At 32.5% G+C, this 16,731-nt stretch overlaps 2 protein-coding genes and 1 long non-coding RNA gene across 4 annotated transcripts in view; 2 read left to right on the top strand and 1 right to left on the bottom strand.

The window, feature by feature from the left end:
• Sos (Son of sevenless guanine nucleotide exchange factor) overlaps positions 1 to 6,592 on the top strand; it is a 21,904-nt gene extending 15,312 nt beyond the window's left edge. The window contains exon 24 of the mRNA XM_074116689.1: positions 371 to 6,592. Within this exon, the coding sequence (XP_073972790.1) occupies positions 371 to 588 (218 nt within the window). The 3' untranslated portion in view covers positions 589 to 6,592. The remainder of the gene's footprint in view (positions 1 to 370) is intronic.
• LOC141448364 (uncharacterized) overlaps positions 1 to 15,512 on the bottom strand; it is a 17,434-nt gene extending 1,922 nt beyond the window's left edge. The window contains exons 1-4 of one of the 2 annotated variants that reach the window (XR_012454977.1): positions 13,362 to 15,512; positions 12,060 to 12,115; positions 8,763 to 8,893; positions 6,097 to 6,825 (exon numbers count right to left, since the gene is read on the bottom strand). This is a non-coding gene — a long non-coding RNA (uncharacterized lncRNA). Of the gene's footprint in view, positions 1 to 6,096; positions 6,826 to 8,762; positions 8,894 to 12,059; positions 12,116 to 13,361 lie in introns of those variants that run through there. The other variant, XR_012454976.1, reaches the window with a different exon arrangement.
• Positions 10,255 to 16,731, top strand: part of Rcd6 (Reduction in Cnn dots 6) — a 16,631-nt gene continuing 10,154 nt past the window's right edge. The window contains exon 1 of the mRNA XM_074116707.1: positions 10,255 to 10,760. Coding sequence (XP_073972808.1) covers positions 10,602 to 10,760 — 159 coding nt within the window. The 5' untranslated portion in view covers positions 10,255 to 10,601. The remainder of the gene's footprint in view (positions 10,761 to 16,731) is intronic.

Genomic DNA, 16,731 nt, shown 5'->3' with positions numbered 1-16,731 from the left:
TTTGTCTCAGTTGTAGAATAAAAAATTTACTTTAATTGAGCTCATTTCTCAAAGTGCTGAACATTACGGCAGGGGATTATTGGTTCTTTATTATTGATATTTCTATCGATTGTTGAATTACAGAGTTTGATTGGGCTAAGTTTCGGTAAGAGTACCGATTATGACTTAGTTCTTACTAACCTTATAGGGAGGAAAATGAGTATATTTCAACATCTTGAATCTTCTCCACAATCGTATCTTAATTATCGGATACTTCTTTCAGAAATAGATTAAGAACAATCTTGTGCATTATTCCAAAACCTGATGACACTCTGCTTACACCTACCTTTTTAATCGTCTTTTTAATTAATTAATTTATTCTTTGTTGCAGTGAGAACATCATCGGTCTCCAGCGTGCACTCTCATTGTGGAACTTTTCCACGACATCATAGCGACCCACCGCTTCCCAGCAGTAGACAGTCGTTAGTAGAAACGCCACGATTACCACCTAGACCATTATTTACTTTTAATAGCCACAGGCCAATTATGTTCCAATTCAATACTAATCATAGTACACAACTGCAGCAACACCATATGGGTCCGCTTTAGCTCCTATCATATTATATCTAATCGTAAGTTTGTTATTAAAATATACTACGATGATGCTAATAATATTAGATTTAGGCACTAATTAGATTGTGAATTAGTTTTAGTCGACCTCCCTTTAAAAAAAACAAAAAACAAAAAAACTCGTAAATGTAAATTGGTCACAAAAAACAAAAATTTTATTAAGAAGACAAAAATTTATATAGCTGTAATTGAATTATAGTCCAGTAATTGTTAAGCAACTGAAAATTATTAACTTTTTAGCGGCCTAAAAATAAATTATCCTGCAGGATAAGAAAGGAATGAAAGAAACAATTTTTTTTTTGTGTGTAGTATCGTTCAATCTTTATTTTGAAGTGTACGGGTTCTGAAAGAAGTAAAAGGCGCACAAAAAATTTGACCTAGATAAGAAGAAACTGTATAAAATTGAGTCCCTGTCCTTTTGAGTTTTGCCTTTTAAAAAATAGGACTTGATCTACAGAGTTTATTTTTTAAATATTCACTTTGGATAGAGTTCTTGATCTACGCTCTAAAATGAAATATTATTATTACATTTTTGTTTGCTTCTAAAAGTAATAAATGTTCTTTTTTTCTGCGAAAACCTTTTAATTATCTTGTTAGGAGAAATTATTTAAAATTTGTACTCCTTTTGAAACTTTTGTTGGGAAAAGGGATATGTCGTTCAAGGAGAAGCTTAGTAATTTGAGGGAACAGGTCAACCGTGCTAAGCTAGCTTTAGGGGGGTTTCCTTCCTGGGGGATGAGACAGCTTTCAGTCTGTCTGGGCCTTTCTAATCGGATAAGATCACCACCACCAAAGTGGCTTGTTTTGGTCTGAGCGAAAATTGGCTTCGTATGCTTACGTATTTCACGGCACTGTTGCCGTGCTAAGAGCACATAGCTGAGAAAGCTAAGCCTCGAACGCTATCTAGAAGCTTCATTAGCCACCAACAGGGCAATACAAGACAAACAGTATATTGATCGATCGTAGTACACAGCAACCCCACCTCAAACGTAGAGTAGTAAAAAAAAACTATTACTTCCACTTGACTTAACAATCGTCAACAACTAACATACTGGGAAATCGTTGATTTATTCGATTCGGCCTCTATTTTCGACTGGTAAAGGAACTCTGTAACCTCTTTTTTTCGATGGTCTGCAGAAGTTTCTTCTCAAGTAGTTCTGTGAACAGGAAGTCAAAAAGTAAAACCCATCTTGTAAAATTTCACTATCGGCATTGATTTGGCGATTTTCAAAAACTACATGTAAATTTGTTAGTTTTGATTTTTAATCTACGATAACCGAGATTCGTTTTTTTTTTTCTGCTTCTTAATGTTTAAACCACCATTCGAAAAGTTTTTTGAGAGAGAAATTTCGATAGAAATACAGTGAAGTTAGACAAAAGTGAATCCTATATTCTATTATATAATATATATACAATATAAGTAAATTTAAGTAGAATTGTTGACTTTGCTCTAATAATAATCTTCACAATAGTGGAAAAATAAATAAAATTTACCCTTTTTTTAAGTTTTGTTTTTGTGAAATACTGCAGATATACATCTATTTGCCACGTTACTACAGCTTCTTAATTTCGCATGTTCACTTTTGTTTGTTTAGCCACAAAGGTCACTACTTTTCATATCACCAAATAAAGAGGAATAATCCTTAAGTTAATTTTTTTTTTTTTTTTTAAATAATCACTCTGTTTAATTTAAACAAAAATATAACAGTTCATTTTTAGAAACAAAATACCTTTTTTTCTAAAGTGTGTCATATTTAAAGCTAGCGGGATCCAAATTTCGTATTAAATTGGTTTTATTTACTTTGAATGTCACGTAAATTTGTACTTGTAATTTAAATATTATTGTTGCTTGTTTTGTTCTATGATTGGTATGGTATATGCTTTTGTTATAAATTTAAATATTATGCAGGAACAGTTTTATTGGCAGAACATGTTGTGATTAACTTTTAAAGGTTTGTAATCCTTCTATTAAATTATTTATTGATTTTTTAAGTGGGGTGGAAAACAAAATCTAGTAAGAACCCTCCTCACAAGACTCTTTCTTGCTGTAATAATAATGACTACGAAGACTTCGGCTTTATGTTTACCACACCATTTTAGGACGGGTGGGGTTGTGGAAAAGAAAATTACGTACAGATTGCTGATTTCTTTAAAAACAGCTTTTGGGTAATAAATCTGTTTTCATTACCTGAAAAGGTTATTTTTGTTTGAGAGGGAATGGAATTTCGGATGAATAAAAAAAAAACTTGTTTGATTAAAATATTTTATTTTCCAACAAATATTATTTTCTAAATTGCTTATGCCTCAATACCAATGATGAAAGAAGCAATGTAATTTTACGATATTTTAACCATGTGACATGAAATACACGAAATTTTAGGAATAATAATAAATAACCTATTTTGTCACATGATTAATGTGTTCCGGAAGGTAATAGTGCTGCTATCCGTATGCGTAGTGCTTAGGATGAAGCTATGTCAAACTTATATTTTACTTTCCACCGTCTACAGTGAAAACTCGCGAAGTTTGAAGAAAAATTTAGAAAATTAAAGTAATAGGAAGTCTTTTAGTCCTGTAAGTGTTCAAAATAGATTTTTTTTTTTTGTTTTGTTATAACAACAAAAACATACATATGTTTCCGGAGTAACAAAAAAGACGATCACGAGTAAAAACACTTTTTCTCGTATTATTTCTAGAAAGTAATATTTATAAACATACAAGAGAAATAATAATAGTTTTTTTTTACCGATCAAATGAGCTCTTAGCAGTTCCAATTACTAATTTCATGATTCAATTCTTAAAATAAACCGATATCTTTCTCCTTCGATTTTTTATCATATTTTCTTTTAATTTAATATTTCTCTTTTATAACATTTTATGGTCGTGCGTATTGTAGCCATGTTAAAAAACAATAAAGTAATTGCAGATCAATATAAATATATCTGTTAAAAAAAGCAGATGAAGCAAGAATTATTTGTTTTAGTGGGGATGTTCTTTTCCATATTTATATTTGTTGTAAATAATTTATTTGTTTAATAAGTAAGGCAATTGTGAAGAGATCGCGCGAAGCTAAATAAATATTTTAAGATTTATTTTCACTTTCAAAAGCAAATAGAATAATATAAATTATTTGAAAAAATAAAGAAATATATCTATAAATTGTGATATAGGTGCCAAGAATATAGAGTATTTTTTATTGGAATATTATCACTATTATATGTGTTGAAAATTATTGGAAAATTAGTTTAATTTTTATTATTTGTAAAAAAAAAAAAAGATACATCGAGCTTGAACTGTAAATCATTGATGGCGGAGGGGTGTAATACATTCTCTTTGTTTTAGAAAATGTATTTATAAAGATTGATCTCTATGTTATTGTTGAATAGAACATAGTTTTCTACTTTTTAAATTAATTTTGAAAGCTTTTCATCATTGGAGAGCTTATTTCTTTTTTTTTTATTTTTTGAGGGGAGCTGTGGTCTAGTAGCTTAAAAGATTCTTGACATCCTGTGTGTCTTCTCTTTTATCTTCCACCGTTGGTTGTGGAGCTTTGTCACCTATCCTACCCAATAAATGCAGAAGATTCTGTAAGGTACTTTTAAATTGGGTGCTTACATTAAAGGTTTTTTTTTTTTTTTTTTTTTTTTTTTAGCAGACTTTCATAAACTTACGAGTATATACACTGGTTAACATCCGCCTGACATTTTGGTAAGATTTTACAAGGTTCATTCTTGACAGCAAGCCCTTCTTTTTACAAAAGGGTTACTTACAACCGCTGGTGAGGCGATTATCTCACGTGCCGACATTTTGAAACCTTTTTCGATTTCTGTACCAGAATCAGTTCGTCAAGCCCGCACTTTGCTTCCCTCTTTTTAAAATCCGTCTATGAAGTCATCTTTCCGAATTTTTATTCATTTTTTTATTTATTTATTTTTTCCGGCGCATCGACAACTTTACGTTAACGCCATATTACTATTATTATATATTTTTTTATTGAAGGGAATTTCATCTCTCCGGAAGAGAGCAATTCATCATTCAAATAACACTCATTACTGATTTTAATAAAATCTTTCCCTCTGCCATTTTACATACAATTTTAAAGAAATAAAATAAAAATATGTAATTTTGATTGCATTTTTTTTTTTTCTTATTGAGAGTTTAAGAAGTAAATGAAATTATTTTGTGTATTAAAATTTATTAAACTGTAAATAAAATTGAGAATATATATATAAATAATTAAATGTGTAACCTTTATATAAATATTATATTTATATAAAACAAAAAACAATATTTCAGCTAAGTTATAAAAAACAGAAACAAAAAAATGAAATAAAACTGTATAAATACTTATATAATACAAAAAAAAGTGATGTTAAAAATTTTGTTGTAAATAGAGATATTTTTTTTTTATAATTATTATTGATTGTATGATACAGCTTTTTGTTGATTTTTTTCTCCTTTTTAGTTGATTGGCGTTTTAATATTGTTAGTTACAATGTAAAAGAAAAAAAAAAGTGTCAAGTATTTTTTATAGGGTGCTTTTATTTTGCATTTGTTGTATAGTTTACATTGTATAATTACTATTTCTTGTTTTATTATTATATAATTTTGTTCCCCCTCCTATCATTAAAGGATTTTATTGTAGGAGTATCGAAAAGTTTACTAGATATTGCTAGAAATTTACATGCGAGTTCTGAACTTTTGGATTTTACTGTTTCTGTCCTTTTCTAGTTCCCGGACCCTAGCAATTGGTTTGTTTACAAAAATTGGTTTAAAGAGGTACTTATAATAGTAAAACCATTGGTTTTCACAGCGTGGGTGCTGGGATTGCATGTATAGCCAGCCAATTAACTGAAGTGTGCTTTATGGCGCGAGCGTAAATTATGAAGAATTTCAGAAAATTTGTAAATTCTTCTAACGATGCTGCGGGTCCATGGGGGGAAAAAAGGAGGAGGACCTTAGCTTTCGCAGTCAAGTCTCTCCTCCAGTTGATGATTCCAAGACTCCGACTCCACATCATCCAAACACCTGAGCCCTCGATCTTGCTCTCCTTCTAGACATCTCCTAGATGTCCATTTCCACATTCTACTGGGAGTGCTGAGACTCCTACCTACACATTCTTTCAATGTGCTACGAGTTTTCAATCTTTTTTCCTCAATATTTACATCAATTTATCAATGAAATTGTAAATTTAAAAAGTAAGATTAAGATTCTAATAGGGCGGCCTACGCCACTGCGACCCCTTTTGGGATCTATTGTGGCTCCCCTCACTCTAAAGCTCACCCTCCAGACCTGTCCGTTTAATCAGACTCTTAATTCTGGAGAGTGACTCTTGGGTAAAGCTTACAGGTCTTGGTTTTTCCTCCCCAAGAAATTTAAAAGTAAGAGAAAGTTGTTTGAGAGCTCAAAATCAGTGTTTTTATCATCATTAAACAGAAACTCCTAATATCAATAAAAATCACCAATCATCAAACCGGTCTAGTAAACTTATCTATACATCTTCTTTTAAATAATGTATTGTCGACTCAGTTGAACATTACATTGTTTCACCTCTTGTAAAGTTTTTTTTTTTTTGTGTACCTAAATGAAGATGGACTCTCCCTATAATTTGATATGCCAAAATGTTACCCCGAATCATGTTTGTTTGTTTATAAATAATTTTTTAATTATTAAATTCAACACATTTTATTTCTACTTTCAAATATATTTATGATGAACATAAAGAAAAACAAAATAGGAAGAATGTGTTGTATTTGTATCTGTGATAGATAGAGAGAGAAAAAGGGAAATTTATTATTTCTCTTGAAATCTTTATATAAATAAAGTTTTTAGACGTATGAAAAAAAGAAAATGTTTAGTTTTTTAAATTTCTGTTATTTTCTAGATTATTTGCAGAAATTATAATTTTTCATTCTAGATGAATCAGTCTATGCGTACATGTTATAATAAATGAATATATATAAAAATAAATTTTATTATAAGAGTTCTTTTTTTTTTTAATCCTTACAAAATTGAACTCCTTAGACTTCATAGTTCCAGTGCCTCCTTAGCCTTGGAGTAAAACCTAGCTTATAATGGAACTTTTTCGCCTGTCTGATTGCAGCTCACTGCAATTACTGCTGGCATGAATGGCCTTAAGGTATTCATTGAGAGTAATCATGGGAATTACACTGGCCAAGGAAGGTTGCTAATTCATTTACCTCTTGGCCTTAAATGCTGTATGAACAACCAAAATAAAATTGATGTGCAACAGTAGTGGGTTATAAATACGAGGGTCGTTTGAAAAGTCCGTGCAAAGTCAGAGAGATAGCACTACTGGCGCGTATCGAGGTTATGTTTAGTTAGTAGCATCTCTTGGAAGAACACACACCAAGTTTCAGCCAGATCGGTCTATTTCTTTGTGTTTGGCATTCGTTTGAATCGAGGAAGTCGAGTGATTTTCAAAAAATGGACGAAAAATAATTTCGTGTGTTGATTAAACACTACTTTATGAAAGGCAAAACGCCTGAGGAGACTAAAGAGAAGCTTGATAAACATTATGGTGACTCTGCACCTTCGATTAGAACAGTTTATAAGTGGTTTCAAAATTTTCGGAGTGGCCATATGGGCACAAGTGACGCTGAACGTTCTGGACGCCCTGTTGAGGTTACCACTCCAGAAATTATTGATAAAATCCATGATATGGTGATGGATGACAGAAGAGTGAAGGTGCGTGAGATTGCTAGTGCTGTGGGCATCTCGAATGAACGGGTACATAATATTTTGCATCAACATTTGGACATGACAAAGCTATCCGCAAGATGGGTGCCGCGATTGCTCACGCTTGACCAAAAACGAAATCGTGTGAAGTGTTGCAAGGACGGTTTGCAGCTGTTCCAGAAGAATCCGCAGGACTTTAAGCGTCGTTTCGTCACTGTGGATGAAACATGGATATATCACTACACTCCTGAGACCAAAGAACAATCTAAACAATGGGTTACCAAGGGGGAATCTGCGCCAAAAAAGGCGAAGACCGTTCCTTCGGCCGGAAAGATTATGGCGACTGTCTTTTGGGATTCGCAAGGAATAATCCTCATCGACTATCTGGAAAAGGATAAAACTATTACAGGTGCATATTATTCATCGTTATTGGACCGTTTGAAAACCGAGCTGCAAGAAAAACGCCCACGATTGGCCCACAAAAAAGTCCTTTTTCATCACGACAACGCACCAGCTCACACCTCAGCAGTTGTGGTCGCAAAATTAATGGAAATAGGGTTCCAACTCGTTTCACATCCCCCCTATTCTCCAGACTTGGCTCCCTTGGACTACTATTTGTTCCCCAATATGAAGAAATGGCTGGCGGGAAAAAGATTTTATTCAAACTAGGAGGTGATTGCAGAAACGAATGGCTATTTTTCAGACTTGGACAAATCCTATTATTCGGAAGGGATCAACAAACTAGAGCAGCGTTGGACGAAGTGTATAAGCCTAAAAGGAGACTATGTTGAAAAATAAAAAAGGTTTACCCCAAATAATTAAGTAGTTTTTATTTTTGCACGGACTTTTCAAACGACCCTCGTATGATAGCAACCTCACATTGTCTTTGACTCACTTCCCTTGGGCTTAGATAGCCAATAAGAGCCGGCTGGTTTTCAAAGAAAACCCACTCTGCAAGTGATAAAGAAACTTCTAGTATTATTTCAGCAATAAAGGAATTTTCATGAATAAAAATGTTTTCCAACTAGCTCTGTAAATGAAATGGCCAATGTTTTCGCTAGGCTTACCGAAATACCATTCCTGCATATTGTGCGTCTAAGTGATTATACTATTGGTATTTTTTCTTAATTTTGTTGGAATTTTCATCTTTAATTGGTACTGAGTACAGCTGCTGTATTCTAAATAAATTACAAAGATGACTGTAATCTGATTATAAGTTAACGCGTTATGTTGTCAATGACAAGATATTTCAGTGAAAAGAAAATATTTTGCTTTCTCATACATTCAATGTCTTTTAATTTCCTTTTGTTCATAACTAGCACCTAAATGTTGCTGAATAAGGTTTTTTTACACTTCGCAACCCCTGAAACTTCAACATTTTCTGAAAGTGGAAAATCATCTTTTCCTGCTAACTTTTTATATTGTTACATACATCATTCATATTAGTTACCTACCTTGCATCCTAGGTCACCCTCTCTGAATTCGTCTAGTGTATCGAATGCAATCAGTGTTTTGTTTATTTCCTTGTTATAAGTTTTTCAGGCTAATTATTTTTCGGGAAACTTAACGAACTCCTGAGTCGTTTCTGCTGAAACAGCATTGACCTTGAACTAGTTGATCAATTGTATATCACTACATTGGGGCTGAGCGGTTCGTCATGATAAATTTGTCTTAAGCTATTTGTGCATTCCTCAAGGAATTGTTTACAATTTATTTCGTAATTGTTGTTAACAGTTACTTGGTAATTGTTTTAGGTAGTTTTACGGATAATTATCATCTATAAAGGATCAGAAAAGCACTGGAGTGCCAAATAAGTAGCTGGTAACCCTATAAGTGCAATATTGTACAATCACTCTTACTCGGAATATGCACTGACTGGGCTTAACTAATTAATTATTAATATTACGGTAGAGTTGAACACATTCAGTCTATGTTAACGAAACGATAGACTTCAACAAAAACAGATAGAGACATAGAGATAAAAAACGACCCGACTACACAATTCTAGCAGCAAATCTAGATAAGGGTAACACCACAGCCACCTTTATCATACCTAACAATGAAGCACAAAATAAGTATCCATGAATCTTTAAGCACCTATCCTCAGAGCACACCCCAGTATACAAGTGTAGAATGATAAAGTGTGCAGTTGAAATCATTGTCCTGGTTACCAAGACAATGGACTCGTTCCGTGGTACTGGCGTGGATAGTGTTCATTTCTATTGGCTAGAGTCGGTGAACGGGCAAAAAAAAAGGACCGAGTCCGAACACAAAAGGATTTAAATCGTTCCGGATTCTACTGATCCCGGGAAATTTAACCAGTGTAAATGTTGGGACTGGAACCGAAGTTGTTGCTGCTTGTAGTTCGCCCCTAATAAATATTCTCCATTATGTAATATCATTAGAGCAATTATTTTTTGTTTTATTAAACTAATTTATGCTTCGATACTTTAAAAATAATTTTCTAATAATATTGTTTACTTTATTTAATGAACAAATCAACATACAGTGCATACTGTACGTTACATACTGCCCCTAGCATAAAGCTTTACACAAAGTGTTAAGAAATAAATAAAATAATAAATATAAAGCTTGAAAAATAAATCTGAAATGTAGGACAGTAAAAGTGAATGAATGTTTCAACTTTATAAATGAAATTATCCAGCAGTCTTTTTTATTGATTACATTTTACTAAATGTTTTAATCAAAACTAAGATGAGATCTCAAACTTCACGCAATGTCCTTGTACAATTTGAGTACAAGAACAAAATAATAATTAATTCAAGAACAAAAAAACAAAAATGATGATTTAAATAGTTACCAGCTACACCTTAATTAAGCATCGTTTCACTTCTCATCGAACATGGACGAACGCTAACGGAACTCGACGATCGTGACTAAAGAAAGGTGGGAAGTGACTAAAAAAAAAATATTCCAAAGTTACTCAAGTCTTATTTAATAACAGACATTCTGTTTGATTGTTTTATAGTGACAGGGCGTTCTCGTAATTTCTAATCAGTATTCTGTAGTTAACGTCGCTGTAGGTGAATAACCGTTATCTTTATTTTTGGTGTCTTTACGAGGCAATGTCGCCTTACCGGAAGAAGTGCTTACAATTGTGTTTAACTTTTAGTAGTATGCAGTGTTCAGTCAAGTACACCTAGAGTTTTAATAATTTTTGAAACGATTCTCGATTAAATGAATTATTTACATTGATTCTTTTTTTTGTGTGTGTAATTTAAATGAAATTAGCACAGAATTCGAAGTGTTTAATTTAAAAAGAATCATGTCACATGCCGTCCATCATTTCCATTTTAACCAATTTAAAACAAATAACAACCCTTCGAACTACGAAACTGTTAGGTGATGTTCACAACTGGAGGATGCCAATCGACCACTGTTGGTTCTGCAGTCTCAGGGTGTGCGCTTCTGTTATTTCTGTATATATTACGGTAAGTTTCAATTTATGGTTATTAAATTAAGCAGAGCACAGCCTATCGCCACTATGTCATCTCTTATTATCTGAGATGTCTGTTCAATTTTCGGATAATGAACCTGTTTCAGAGGACCCCTTAGAAGGTGCTCTATTATTGCTGTAATCGTATCACATGTTTGAAACAGGTTTTCTTCGAAAATAAATCTTTTGAAGTCCCCTAGATTAAAAAAACAAAAAAGTAGTTTTCAAAAAACGACACCTACAGAACTCGTATGTACTCGGAATTCGATCGATACTCATCTAATATCATCAGTATTTCTTAATATTATTGCAATTTTTACAGCCTTTAATGGTTGAACAAGCTTAAAAATCATGATAACTATGATAACATTTCGGGAAATTCGGCACTTCCGGTCAAGCAATTTTCTTGAGGCTCGGGATTCCAGAATCGTATTCAATTCATGCTCTTTACACTGACAAAGATAAAAGTGACAGAGGGAACATATCCACCATCTACTCTGCCATCTAAGATCCTAAAAAACGAATTTTTGTGGAGAACGTTTCAATAAACGTTATACACCTAAATTGTAGATTTAAATGAGTAAAACCAAGCTTAAAGAAACACTCATTGAAACGAGAAACTTGAAAAATCGAATCTGTAAAGTTGTGCTTTTTAGAATTTAAAATTTAAATGGTCAATCGTAACTAGAACTTAAACAAAATACGTTCTTAGTGTTCGAAATTTACTAAACCACTTTTACAATTAAACTCGTCACGTAAGCTGATTATCTAACGATGAACATCTTATTTGATACAATTTTTAGTAAAATATTAGGTTACTATAAGGTTTCTTTGTTGTGACTTACTAAGAGGCGGTTTGAAACTGACCCGAATCACCCCACCTATAATTAGGGTCTGAGTCTTAAGCATGGACTTTTCACCTTCTCTTTCAGCTTGCCGGTAAAAGGAAGTAAGAGGGTGAGAATATCCGCTTTATGTTCCTCAGTGCCCGAAAATTTTTCAATCACACTAAAATGTGCGCAGAGTAATGCGTACCCAAGTAGAAGACTGAAGAATGTGACCGCCAAAACGAAGACAAAATAAAGAAAGAAACACGATAAAATTAATGCTAGCCGATGTGTACGTGTGTTTGTGAGAACTAGAATATAATTTCACCTTTACGTAATGATGTAGTTGCGGCTGGTTTCTCATCCAGCAATTACGCAAGCAAGCTCTCAACAACGACCTTAAAACTGGTCTTCAAATCTTTTACTTTTTCTTATTTACCTAATTATCTTTAAATAAGGGTACTCACTGTAATGTGAAACCTTCCAGGGTAACGTAGAATCTTTCAGTTCTCCAAGAACAGCTCTAAAAAAAATCACTAGTCACTTTAAATAGTGTACAAATCAAAGTTAAGCCACCTGGAGCGAAGTGAATTTTTAAATTTTGGCATCACCAATTAAAATGGAATCAAAATTTGATTTGGAAACACGAATAAAACTTTATTTAGAATACCTCACAATCAGGGATAAAATTACGTAATATATTTTACTTGCTATTTGTCTTATGGATCATTAAGACGCCATAATTTGAAATACATTAGAGGATAACTATGATAAAGAATATGGACAGTGAAACTATTCATTAAAAGTATGCAATTTACTTCAAGCGAAGTTATAAACCAAAAATGTTTTGGTAAAGTTGGTAAGAAACAGGTAAAAGAACTGTAGTGATACCAATCTACATGAGTACATTTCACACGTGTTTTAGAAACTTTTGTATACACACACTGATGGGAGTGTTCTCCAGTGAAAGTCGGAAGTATATTTGGTGCGACTGCTTTCGTCTTAATAGCACACAACTATTACACCAAATATGTTTTAAGTAATATTTTACTTCATTTATACAAGCGAATGAATCTTTTGAATAGCGTATGTGCATACCAAACTGATGATGCACACGAAACCGGTCAGAAATAGAAATAGGATAAAATCAACCTGATTATTATGTAGCAAGACGCTCACATTTTCAATTTCACATTTCCTTAGTTCTTGGAGTAAGAGAAAAGGTTGTGTGTGTTCTCACCGATTTTTCAAATATTTAAAAATAATGTTCTTAGATGTACCTCCCGACGACAGAGGGGTTGCTTAAGTTCAATAAAATTCGGAAGTATAAATTAAATTTTAACAGAATATTTACATGTAATCTAATCTAAGTATATCTGATTATTTAAAAAAGCGGAAATGAAGTCAATTATTTTGTGGAAATAAATAAAAACAGATTACGTATTCCTTGCAAAGTACTTTCTACCTTGGCCTTTCAATTCATATGAATGAAGGATGAATCATCAACATTAGCGAAACTATGAGTCACTATATCGCGCATTGTTCTCTCAAAATAATAATAAAATAAAAAAACGTTGCATATTATTCCTAACTTTATTTTCAACTATTCTTTTAAACAATGAGCTTCAATCAAACAAAAGCTACGTTTTATTACAAAAAAAGAATCTATATAATGCCAAAATTTCAACAAATATATCTTTTTCAAGGCCTAAATAACAATAAAAATGTTTTCTATCCCCTAATAATATCAAAAACAAAAAAATACTTACAGTTAAGAATTTACGAAGTTTACAATTTCACTGGTTGTTCGTCAGTTTTTTTAACAAAACTTGGCGTCATGTTAAGTTTATACTTTTACGAGTATCACAATTACTAGAAATGCCGTGTGTAGCCCACGTTCCTTCATCCTTCCTAAAAATACTCATTTTACTTAATTAATAGTGATGGGCTATTAGAGCGGACTCGTTCCACTGGAACGAGTCCGATGGTGGAACGAGTTGATTCAAATCCCTATTTTAAAAAAAAGTGATTCCGCCCCGCCCCAAAAAATTGAGGCAAATTAAAATGAAAATAATTAATACTGTAGTCGTTTACACTAAAATAAAACTCACTTAAGGCTACTATGTAGAAGTTCACTGACACATTCCAACTTGTAAGAGGAATCCACACCAAAATACAAAATCTGGCGAGCTTAAATACTGATGCTTGAAGAATAAAATAAGTTCCAAGGTTTTTTTAGAATATCGATTCTAAAATAATATTCATTTTATTATTTTGTTAATTTCTAAACAAAAGTAGGGGTCGATCTAAGACAGGGAGTCGAAGGAAAAATAATTTCGTACCCAATATAGCGAACCTTGCAAAGAAACACCAGGCACACCCATCTCATTAATTAAAAAGCAATGCTGTAGTTACTTTACTTATTATTTAATATTTTATTTTACATATAGAAAATGCTGTGTGCTTAATCTTTAACTTAGCGGCTGGACGCTCTTTCTCTTATCTTCATTGGCGAAAGTTAAATCGTGTACATGTTATTACGACGATCAAAGTAATACTGAGCTAAAAAATAGTATTACCTAACTGGTTTACTTACTGCTGTATCCCTCCCACTCTATCACCTACTTCACAAACATTCGTCGATTGGAAATGGGTTGTAGTTTAATATTCGTTTCATTTGAAAACAAAAAACATTATAACGCTTTCTCAAGATGTTTTTAATTTTTAAAAATTTGTTTTTGTCCATTACTCTTATAATATACGAAGAATTTCGAATAAAATATAATATACAAACACAGAATGATCTAGAGTGCAGGTGGAGTCAGTCGGCGTTGTCATGGTGATGGAACCGTTTAACGACTCCGGCCCAACACCAGCAATTTCATTGGTTAAATCCACTGGAATTGGTGGAGTCAAATCCGGAGTGATTTAAATCCTTTTGAAACCGGACTCGTTCCATTTTTTCGTTCACTGAATCTAGCCAATAGAAAATGCTGGAGCTGGAACCGGAGTCGTTAAACGGTTCCATCACCATGACAACGCCGACTGACTCCACCTGCATTCTAGATCATTTGTGTTTGTATATTATATTTTATTTAAAATTCTTCGTATTTTACAAGAGTAATGGACAAAAACAAATTTTTAAAACTTAAAAACATCTTGAGAAAGCGTTATAATGTTTTTTGTTTTCAAATGAAACAAATATTTAACTAAAACCTACTTCCAATCGACGAATGTTTGTGAAATAGGTGATAGAGTGGGAGGGATACAGCAGTAAGTAAAGCAGTTAGGTAATACTATTTTTTAGCTCAGTATTACTTTGATCGTCCTCATGACATGTACACGATTTAACTTTCGCCAATGAAGATAAGAGAAAGAGCGTCCAGCCGCTAAGTTAAAGATTTGGCACACAGCTTTTTCTTTTTGTAAAATAATAAGATATTTTAAAAGCTTGATATTAATTCATAGTAAATAAATATTTCTTTCTTTATGAGTAATTATCATTTTGTTTGAAGGGTTATAATTTTTTTTTATGGGAATAATTTCCTACCCATTTGCGTTTTTCTTCTTGAATCAAGTTAACTCCGGTGGTCAAGCTAGATAACGACAAAACTGCAGTTGCTTTAATTTTTATATTTGACTAGCCTATTTTTGTTAATATTTGGTTACGTTGTTAATTTTATATTTATCAGATCAATTGGGAATTAGGGAACTACTTAATGTGTGTTAAAGAAATATAGTTTTGTTATTAACTGGAAAAGCTAACTTTTAATTATTTATTTAATTACAATGCGTGACATTTGTACTAATGCATAGGGTAAGTACAGACTGGAATCAGTGAACGAGTTGTTGGAATCGATTCCAACCCTGGAACTGATTCAAATCCAACGACTCCAAACGCGGACTCGTTCTGCCCATCACTATTAATTAAGTAATTGGAAGGTTCCTTTAAAAATAACCTCTCTTATCTCTGTTTTAAGAGTAACCTGGTGTGAACCACTATAACTGGCAAAATAATAACAGTAGGGGACTACTAATTATATACACATCAATCATTGATTGATACATTAATTTATTCATTTGCCGGTTGTTTTTTATGTTAAAACAACCAAGTTGTACAAAAATACAGAAAATAAACTACGAAATAACCAATAATTTGTTATTATTTTATTACTTATTACTTTCCTGCACACTGAATCCAGCTGGAGAAATGCGAGATATTAAACATACATATGTATGTACATAAGTTGCGTCTAATTTGACGAATAGGACATGAAATTTCCGGACTGAAAGGATTTTCTGAGCAGTTGACCTTATTATTCAGAATTTTAAAAAACAAAACGAAGGTCATTTAGGAATGCCTGTTTATAGAAATTAAAGAAAAGGTTTTTTAATAAAAATTTAACTTAACCTCACCGTCCGTGAATTATCCAAGGTGTTCCCCACCACTTCAACTCTCCGAGAAACAGGAATTCTTTTACTTTGTGAGAGATATTACCGGGAATTTATTAATAATTTAGGTCCATATGTGTTTTTTACTTTCACTTACTGTACTAGATAAAAGGAAGTATTGCTATCGTTTCAATTTATTTAGGTATTCATGCTATGTAGTGTGTTTGTGGACAGAATAAATAAAAAACGAATGTCAAATTTTGTATTTCGATCAACTGCCATCAATACCCAAGGCAGCAAAAAACTTTTAGTCTAAATCAGCCAAATGGGAAGGACCACATTAAGGAATCGGGTCTTTCACTTTTAAGAGATTCTCTCGAAAAATGACTCCTAAGACGTGGTATTTTTCTGTGCTTAGCTTGTAGTTCAACTAGTTTTTATTTCAAACAATTGTCAGGGAAAATTAAGGGCAAATCTGGGCTATGTTGGGCTTTTCTTTTACTATTTTTAGTGTAATCTATAGACTTATCATTCATTATATCAATAAGAATGAAGTTTGTATCCAGCATTCCAAATTTAAAGAAAACCGGTTGATCGAAACTGTTTAAATTTTCTGGATAGATTTCTGCATCGTACAGCTAAGTTTAAAGAAAATTTAATTACGCAAAGTGCAGTAAGAAAAAGTCATGTAAGTGTTCACTTTTATTATTTATTTAATTCACTCAGATAATTCAGTTCTTATATCGA

The sequence above is a fragment of the Rhodnius prolixus genome, unplaced genomic scaffold, assembly GCF_049639745.1.
Source record: "Rhodnius prolixus isolate KJV_2025 unplaced genomic scaffold, Rpr scaffold_19, whole genome shotgun sequence".
NCBI lineage: Eukaryota > Metazoa > Arthropoda > Insecta > Hemiptera > Reduviidae > Rhodnius > Rhodnius prolixus.
This window is presented reverse-complemented; position numbering and strand designations above follow the sequence as displayed.